Raw genomic sequence first — 9,984 nt, 5'->3', positions numbered from 1 at the left:
TCCGCCCGGGTAACGCTTCCATCATCGGGCGGAAACGATTCTCGCAACGATCAAGCCTCAACATACCGGAGAACCAACATACCGACCAACCAACATTGCTCGTCAGTGCTCGTAATATCTTGCGTAGATCACGCGCAGCGAGACCATGACCAAACAAATCTGATCAACCAAACCATCGAACCAGCAAACCAGTGCCCAGCTTGGCTCATTTCCATTTCCACTTCATCGTGTGCCGCTTGTTAGGGCGACCGGCAGGACGATCACAGGGCTATAAATTTCCACCGGAACAGATTTACTGCTACCGAGCACGGTTTCGTTCGGCCCCCGTTTAGTGGCCGGGATCGTTAGAGGGATCGTGTCGAAAAAGGCGATACGTATGGAAGGTGAAGTCCGCCTCGGTTGTAATGTGCGCTATAAACTTACATGAATACCTGCAACCGGTGTCGTATTTTGAGTGGAAAAGTGGAACACAGCAAATGGGGGGTATAGAATATCCAGACGGAAGATTTGTAATTACTTGCCGAAGCATGGTTGTGGTCGTGGAAAATGCAGAGAATAGTTAGCGAGAAGAATTTTCCACCTCTGTGGGTACTTTCAGCGGAAGGTGAGTTGTCAAACGGTACTGCTAGGGGTTGTGACATTAACATATTTCGTATACATTTGGAAGACTTTATCTTAACTCATTCCAATAATAGGATTCTTGAAGATCACAAGGTCTGTGTGGGTTTAGCTAGCTTAGCTACTCCTTTTCTTAGAAGTCTCTATGCTGGATCTACGTTTGATAATTCGATTAATTAGACATCCACTCAGTTTTATGTTTGCTACAATTTTCTATTTGCTCTATTCTATTTTTTTCCTGCTCTATTTGCTTCTATTCTATTTGAGTTTGGAAGTCCTAGCCATTAAACGTGATTTTCTTGAGAAGAGACTAAAATGTCGGAAGTGGTTATTCCACCAAGATAGGACTTGGAAAAGGCAAATCATTTTTCATGGCAATAGCTTGCAATACTACCTGTAACGCATTGTGTTCAACACCTAGGTCAGCTCAGTTGATCATTCCACCAAATGACAGATAGTGTTGGGTCAAATAGCTCTTTTGCAAGAGCGGAGCACACCGTTCTCGCTCTCTAAAGTGTGCGGTGCTCCACACGTAGGGCTGCACACAGGAGCGATTGTGCGATGCGCTCCCAGGAGCGAAGTTTCGCACCACAAGGAGCGCTGCACACAGGAGCGATTCCTGCGATACAGTTACCTCTTTTTCCCGTGGGCTGTGCGAGAGCGCGCACAATAAGATGACCGGAGCGATTGAAATACCTCTTTCGCTCTTGACCCACTAGCTATAGCCTTAGAAAATTTTCAAATTTTTAGATTTTTCTAATTTTTTTTATAATTTTTTATCTTTTTTTCTATTTAAAGCATTATTTGAGTGAAAAGAAATTTATTGCAACAAATTCGCATTAAAATAAATCAATTTTATTTTTTTTGCAAAATTACTCAAAAAAATGGCAAGGGTGTAAGCCTTATGAAATTTTCGAGTTGAAATTTTTTTTAAAATTATTTTCTGATTTTTTATTCTTTTTTTAATTTAAAGCATTATTTGAGTGGAAAGAAACTTCTTGCAACAAATTCTCATTAAAATATATCATATTTATAAAATTTTGCTAAATTTCCAAAAAAAAAGCCAAGTCTATAGCCCTAGGAAATTTTCAAATGGGAACGCATCGCACAATCGCTCCGTACGGAGCTACCTCTTTTTTCCGTGGGCTGTGCGGGAGCGCGCACAATAAGATGAGCGGAGCGATTGAGGTACCTCTTTCGCTCTTGACCCAACACTAATGACAGTAATCTCTTTGTTAGAACCATGTTTATCAGCTTCAATAACAGCTAGCTCGAATTAGCTATAAAATAAACGAAACAATTATCCCTAAGTCCAGACAACATTCAAACGAACGCACGATCATCAAAGGCGCTAGATAACCAAGGAACTTGAGAAGAGATCAAAAATATATCCATGTCTTTCATGCTCGGCTGCCGTACAATACAGAGACATTACATTCAAAGACACTTCTTTTGGGAAATTGGTTCGTCATTTCATTCAGTTAAACATTAATCTTAAGGACTTTATCCCTAAAGATTTTCCCAACAATTATCAATAAATGCATCCTGAAACAACTAAACATCTCCTCAAACATTTCTTTGTATAAACTTGACAGTAGCCTGACTTTAGAAAACCGATTCATGAGATGAATCTCCAACTTTCACTTAATTCTTGTAAGTTTACAAACTTCACAAAGCTTTCAAACAACATGGCCATGGAGTAATGTGATACTTGCCAAAGGTACAATCTTCAATCCTGGTTTTCCTAAACTCCCGGATATTGTTGGCTCGCTAAAATCCGAAAAGAAATACCCATGTCGTAGCTCCAGCAAATTCCAAAGAAAAGCTCGTCTAGTTCCGATAGTACACAAATGGATACGGATCTGGACAACGCTAGTCGTCCCAATCGCATCCGAATCGATCGTCCCAGGTTTCGGTTACCATATACGTTACGGTGGGAACTGCTGCCGTTCGGTGTTCCGGTGTACCAACCGACTTCGGTACAAGTCGCGAAAAACGAAAACAAGTGGCTTATCTGTTGTGCCCAAAGTGCTCAACATGCCGAAGACGTACAGGGAAAGGTGAATTAGCTCTTTCCTTGTCGTAACATGAAACTCTGCCAGCACTTTTGTTTTGTTGTGTTTAATTTTTTTCCTTTGACCGAACGCTCCGAATCGCCTTCGAACTTGCCACGAGCATCGTTGTGCCGGGATGAATGAAGCGAAGCACTTAATGAAACGTTTGTGTGTGTTTTCGCGAAATTCGGTGCAACGAATCGGGTTGCGTTGCTACGCACAACCCGGGAGCCCACCGGAGGCCAACCGTTCGAGTCCATTAATCTCGGTACCTAGTGCTCGGTAAGCGGGATGGCTGGAATTCGCTGTTTCGTATTAATTATAAACGTAAAAGTGTATCATTACAAGGTTCGCTACAAGGTGGCTTGAAGGTGGTTGTTGGCGCTGTTTCGGCCTTGTTGGTGAAGCGACCACAGTGGGTGGCAGCAGGTGGGTGGATCTATGGGGGGAAAAAAATAACAAGTCACTGCTCGCGGTAGGAAAAACCAAATCCGACACTCGGAGCGGAGGCTCTACTATTTCACCGACGCTCTACACAAGCGTGCGGGACATGTTGCGCATGTTACGGATGTTTCCCCGCACTTCGTTGCCACTATGCAGTCGGCACCACGAACAGTTGCACACCTGGGCCAAGCAGTGAAGGTGCCTTCCAAGCGACTGTTCATTCGCGGGTGCTGTGTCCCGATGCGTACAGTGCGGGTGGTACACTGTGGCATGTTGTCCCTCTTCTGCTTGACACGCGAACGTGCAAGAGTGCATGGGTCAGATTAAGCTCCCCCCCCCCCCCCCCCCCCCCCGATGTACGGTGTTGCGTTACGGTGCGTTTCGAAATGCGTTTTTCCTTCAGGTGTGTTTCACTCCTTTTCCTCCTGTCTCTCAATGGTCCGCTCCTTGCCTTTAACGTGTTGATATGAGACGTATAAGATACTGGCGAGGGTGAAGGGAGGGATGGAATGGAAGGGGTGGAGGGGGAGAGGAAAATAGAAAAGAAAAATCACAATCACAACCTACAAACCGAATCTACTTGCAGTTCAAGGCATGAACCATTGGGGCACCACTACATCTCCAATGCTCCACGCGACACGGGAGCACCGAGGAAAACCGTGGGAAAATTTTGATTGTTTTTTTTTCTTTTGCTTCTCTTGCTCTCTCTCTCTTCCCCTTGTGTAAATCTCTCCAATGCTAACCAAATCGCATACGCTGCTGTTTTGTGTTCCCTGCTGGCATTAATTAAATACGCGATTTAATTTATAATTTTATCATCATTATATGTAGCTTTTTCTCTGTTTTTCCTCTCTCTCCCTCTATCTTTCTATCTTTTTTCTCTGATTTCTCGTATTTTACGATACAGATTACGTGCTGCGTGTATGTGTGCGGCCGCCGTGTATGTTTTATTTTCTTCTCCACTCGCATGGACTGGTTGCTGTGTTCGTGTCTACTTTCCTCATGTTGTGTGTAACTTTTGTTCCTATTTATAGTTGGCTGCTGTTTTTTGTTGCTCTTATTATCACCCTCTTGACCCTTATCCCTTTTTCTCCTTACTGCCCGTGGGGGGTTTGCACTTGCAAAGCGTTGCGTATCGTGATCAGAAGCGGTAGTTTTTTTTTAATGATCCATCGCGCGTGGAAAGCTTTAAAAGGTACATTTTTACCTTTTTTTTACGTCTTGTTCTAAGCTTAATGGATGCGTTTTTTTGATTGTTGTTATTATTGTTGCTGCGTACACGGGCACGTTGAGGTCAAGAAGGGAGATTGAATAAAGAGCTTTAAGGGTGCTAAATGGGAGAGGTTGTTTATAAAGAAAAGAATTAAAAAGCAAAAAATGATATGCGTAGGAAAGAACCGTTATCGGAGTTTTGTTAAATGGCCATCGAAAAACAAGATCTGTTTTGAAGATTATTGTGCATGTACTTTTGTTGCTACCAATTTGTTTAAGTTTTTTAACAATAAATCTTTTTTTGCAAGTTCTTTTCTTCGTTAAGATCTTTCATTTTTAGTTATTTAACATAAACTATAAAAAATCCCAAGCACCATTTATCTTTGACAGCAAAAAATAAAAATTTTAACCCCGTTTCATATAAAAATGGCGAAAATCTAACCACTAGAGTACACTATCAAAATAGAGCGATTAGAGATTTGAAGCTTTTTCTCTTTTCATTTGTTTTTTTTTACTTTAAATGAACACTACAGTTAAGCTTCGAATTTACGACATTTCCGCAAGACAATAAATCTTTCCCATTAATGTATTTCCGCAGTTGTTTCCACTTTCTTTCGCTTCGAACGTGCTTTCTTTCCGCGTTCTTACCGTTGCTGATGGATGCAAATGAGAAAGAAGAAAGTTTTATTTTTTTTTATTCCAAAAAAGTATTAAAAGGCCCTAGGAGTTCTTATTGGTTAGCTGATGATGGTGCATTTTATTGCAAAGTTTTCCATTCCTTTTAAGTACGAAATATGGATAAAAATCTCTAATGCTCAGTTGTCTAATAAATGTCGTAAAATAAGACCATTTGCAATTTTTGGGTTTTATGTCGCTCGGCTACATTTCTTTCATAGCAAACGTCTACGAGCCTCCCCCGTGTTGGTTTCTTAAAAAAAGGGTCATATTATCTTCCGGGAATGAAAATCATTTTTCCCCTCACTCTATCCCTGTTTCCCCCCTGTCGAGCCACGCTTCCGTTCGGTATGAAAATGAGTGTTAAAGATAAAGACCGAAATGAGTGCGTTCGCGGTGGAAGAAAAAAAAGGGTAACAGGGCGCTCAGATAGGAGTGAAATGCCGGCGTAATGGCTAAGAGCTAAATAGCAACTTCAACCACAACTGCGCCAAACACGGGGTAACCACCACCACAGGGAAGACGTTTCGGGCGCATTTCCCATGAAAAACTACCGAGCCGGAACGGAATAGCACACACACATCGCGTTCCGCACGCCTTCCACAAGCCAAATGGTAATGGGATGGAGGTGGAGGATGAAGGAAAACGGGAAGAGAAAATCGGTGAGTTGCCCATTTGACCTGACCGGAACGGAACCGACGCCTTGGAGGGCTTGGCTTTCTCCTTATCACTAAAGCATACCCGGTTGCGTTCATGTTTCGCCCACACGGAGCTTTTGGAGGTCGAATGGCCGGGAAGGAAACGATGGAGGGTTGAAGAAGTGCCATTCCCCATTCACGCACCTTGGACGGGGAAGAAATCTGAACAAGTATCGCAGCACTTAACCAGCTTTGGATGGAGAGAGGCAAAAAAGCGGCTCATCTTAAACTTTGCTAATGGCCAGAAGTCAGGAAGTTCGGACGTAGAGTTGGATAAGTTCGGATAACGTTGATCGCGATTTGTGCGAAATGCATGAATTGTAGCTAAAGTGCTTCCAACGGAGTAGATCTTTTAGGATCATACTGACCAAGTAATAGTAGCCTTCAAGGAATTCTTTTTCTTTAGAATAAAGAAGTCTTTCATACTTACCATGTTAAACCTTAAAATAAAATAAAAATAATTGAAAAACTTAGAGCTCATATTGGTTGAACATCTATCATTGCTTTTAATTTATTTCTCATTCATTCAGGGGGGGAAGTTACGTTTTAACCGCTTATTCACATACACTTACACACTATCGTGGAACCGTTTTCCAACCGCTGACGTGAAAGTGACCATCCCTCGGCCCCCTCCCCCGCGACAGACTTACCGAAATCGAAAAATTTGGCCCCAGGAAATTGTGTGGAAAACGGTTGAATAAAAAAAAACAAAACAAAATAATGACACCTCGCGTTCCTTCTCGATCACCTTCAAACACCAAAAAAAAGCTCCTTCCGCAGGTGACTTTTGATGTGATTTCAATTTAATGATCGTAACATAAATGATTCATAGACTACGTTCACGAAGGTACGTTGCGTTACGGTCGTTCGTTACCCGCGTGTGATCATGTACAATTTTCCCACCATTGGAAATAGGGGAAAAGAATCTTCCCTTCAACTCTGGCGCATTTTCGAATCTTCGATCGTTAGCCACTCGTCACTAAAGTTGTCGTCGGTTCCTAGTGCCTAGTTCACTTTATGCTAGCGATTAATTAACCTATAATCATGTGTTTTTGTTTCTTCCACTAATCTACGATCATTATTCTAAAGCGGAATGCAATGATACGTTTCCTCTACGTAAGAGCACCAAAGCTCTTGTTGAACGTTTTTTTTTTGCTTTTGTTTTCGTTTTATATCATTTTTGCTTTTGCTATAATTTTGTAATTTTCTACTTCATCATTCTGTACAGTATTTTCACGTGGAAAGGAAGGATTACTTTCGTCGTGAAATAAAATTGAAAACATAAAACACTATAAACAAATGTTCCACTCTGCATAATACCGGAAAACGGGAAAAATTGTCTGAAATATGGTGAAGAGATAACTTATATAGTGTGCTATAATATACTCACACTTTTTCACTAATTACTATACTCTAGCAGCTATACTGTATTGCTCACGATGGTGCGAAAAGCAAAACCTTTGGTTCACTCGTATGCGCGTGTAAGCGGGTTGGCTAAACAGAAACCTTATGCAGGATTTCAATTCCTTTGAATCCATACTACGAACGAATCGAATTGATGGAATTTCGGTGGGTGCCAACGAATGTGCCAGGAGAAGAAGAGGGAGAGGAGGGCTTAGGGTTGAGGTGATACTAATTTATCATTTACAAACATTAACCTAAATCGAATTGCAGTACCGTAACGAGTGAAGAATGTAGTAGTAAATGTGAATTTGAAGCCACAGCTGTATACTGAAATGAAGGTAGTAAACCTTTGGAAAAAGGGATCTTGGGTTACTTGCTACAAACCACTTCTCTTGAGTATTTCAACGTATAAAACAAAAAAATCTACTCGTCCCACCGGCACACTAGTTGCTGTAGCAGGTTTTACGCACACCGGCCAGAATGTTGCTAAACTCGTCATCTTTCAGCTGCTGCTCGTTCGCAACGTAGATGTCCGCCATGGTACCGTTCGGACCGAGCGGATGTACACCGTGCGGAACGGACACGACCTGTGCGCCAGATCCACCACCAGCAGTTGCGGCAAGATGTTGTGCGTGTTGTAGCTGTGGAAGAGCATACAGGGCCACGGGAGTGGAGGGAAGTTGATGCGAACCGGGACCACCCTGTAGCATAACGTCCGAGAGCTTCGGGATGGTATGTCCTCCTCCGTTCGCTGGTAGGGATAGCTGGTGAGACTGTTGGTGATGCTGCTGTTGCTGTTGTTGGTGCTGCTGCTGTTGTTGATGTTGACCCTGGCTCTGATGTTGTGGAGACTGGTGAGCAAGTACAGTACCGCCGTACGTGTAGTACTCGCCCTGGGATATTCCGTAAATAGAGCCACCAGCAGGCGAGGAACCTGCCTGCTGATGATAGGACGCACTGTCGTACCCGTTGAAGTTTTGATTGCTGTCCGGGTACTTCAGGTACTTGTCCAGATCACGCGCATCCACCGCATCTACGTCTTGGCCGGGGAGAGCGTGAGTCTCGTACATAATGCCATAGTCTTTGTAGGCGTACGAGTACGTCGGCAGTGTTCCATTCGGTAGTGACGCCGTACCGTAGTAGCTATTGAGTTGATCGTTGGCTGCCTGTTGTTGTTGCTGCTGCTGCTGCTGTTGTTGTTGCTGCAAGTGCTGTGCATTGCTGTTACTGATCTGGGACATCTGTGTGTTTGAGGTGGACACCCCTGCGCCCAGTAATCCGTTGGAGTTTTTCAGCTGAGTCGGAGTTCCCGGTGTTCCCGGTGTGCCGGAGTTATTATTGCTATTGCCACTGGTGTGATTGTTTGTACTGAGATGCGGCCCATGGCTGCTCGTCGTCATGGTGGTGGTCCCGAGCGTCTGATGATCCTCGGACGTGGCCAACGGTGGGAAGTACGTGCCAGTGACGATGTGACCCTGGTCCAGAATACTACGGTTCGTACACATCACGTACATCCCGTTCACCATGGCTGTGGTCGTCGTGGACCCGGAACTCACCGATAGATAGTTGCGCTTCTCGTGAAGTCCTCCTCCGTTTACCAGCTGACCTACACCTTCGTACGAGTATCGTTTGTCGCCACCGAGACCGAACCCACCATATTCGCGCTTCACTAGACCATCCTGTTGGTGATGATGATGCTGCTGCTGTTGATGTGAATGATGCGTCTCGTGGTCGTACGCATGTGATGGGAAGGTGGCTGGCAGCTTCTGCTCACTCTTCACTCCGTACACACCTTCGTAAGTAAGCTTTTGCTTGCTCTTCAGGTCATCGTAACTACCGGCATGCGCCGAATGTAATCCACCGCCAAAGCCCGGATCTTTTTCCAACTCCAAGGGGCTCATCTCCGGTGTTGGCAGAGCTGACGAAACGTCCTCCATCTTCTGGCCAGCGTCTCCGTTCGTAGCGACTCCCCCATTAGCAGCCGCAGCTACTGCGGCCAGTTTGCGACTACCGACAGTTGGTGGGACGGCGATCGGTTCCGGACTCTGGGTGGGACTCGAATCGGGCGTGTTGAGTGCGTTATTGCTGCCGGCATAGTAGTGCGGGTTGTACGTAAACGGACTCATACGTTGCGATGAGTCACCGTCACCGTAGTTAAGCTCGCTTGGGGACGAATTGTTAACCGTAAGGTTAGCACCAGCTGCAGAACCCTGACTGTTTCCACCGACAGACGGGCCTGTACCGAGAGAACCTGCACTACCGGCCGGTCCAGAACCAGGGCCTGCTCTAGCTTTGGCGTGCTTTCGGCGTCGTGGACGGTACTTATAGTTGGGATGTTCGGTCATGTGAATCACTCGTAGCCGTTCCGCTTCTTCCACGTACGGACGTCGATCCTGGGGCGTTAGAGAGCGCCACTTTTTACCTGTGAAAGGTCCAAAATAAAGAGAAAACAAATTATTTATGGCATCCGTTTTAAAGATTAATTATTTCTTACTAAATCAAATGATATTTAGGAAATTAATTGAATAAGTTTTACCGATATCAAATAACATCTATAACTGTTCATATATTGCTTCAAACTCGGTAGAATCTTGAAGAATTCGGCATCAATGGTAAAGCAGCCTCTGCTCGGTACTGAAATCACGATAAAGGCGCGTGCCAATTATATTCCGTAAGCATTTAGTTCACAACAGAAAAGGCAGATAAAAAAGACCCCGAAAAGGGTACTGCTCATCGCAAGCTTGGACGTTTAATGCACCTCGTATCAAGCGAAGCACAAAATGAAACGAAACTGCTTGCGGTTCACGGGCGATCTCACATCCAAAGTTTGCAATATTATTTGCTTGGTTTTGCAGCACTTCCTATACTCCGTGGCTGGT

The 9,984-nt window shown here is 44.1% G+C and overlaps 1 protein-coding gene across 2 annotated transcripts in view; it reads right to left on the bottom strand.

Moving 5' to 3' along the window:
* Positions 1–6,183: 6,183 nt before the first annotated feature.
* The window catches only part of LOC125768357 (putative transcription factor SOX-15), a 53,461-nt gene continuing 49,660 nt past the window's right edge, over positions 6,184–9,984 (bottom strand). For both annotated transcript variants that reach the window (XM_049435887.1, XM_049435888.1), the window contains exon 3: positions 6,184–9,527. In XM_049435887.1, the coding sequence (XP_049291844.1) occupies positions 7,549–9,527 (1,979 nt within the window). In that variant the 3' untranslated portion in view covers positions 6,184–7,548. The remainder of the gene's footprint in view (positions 9,528–9,984) is intronic.

This window comes from Anopheles funestus, chromosome 3RL, assembly GCF_943734845.2.
Source record: "Anopheles funestus chromosome 3RL, idAnoFuneDA-416_04, whole genome shotgun sequence".
Classification (NCBI taxonomy): domain Eukaryota; kingdom Metazoa; phylum Arthropoda; class Insecta; order Diptera; family Culicidae; genus Anopheles; species Anopheles funestus.
This window is presented reverse-complemented; position numbering and strand designations above follow the sequence as displayed.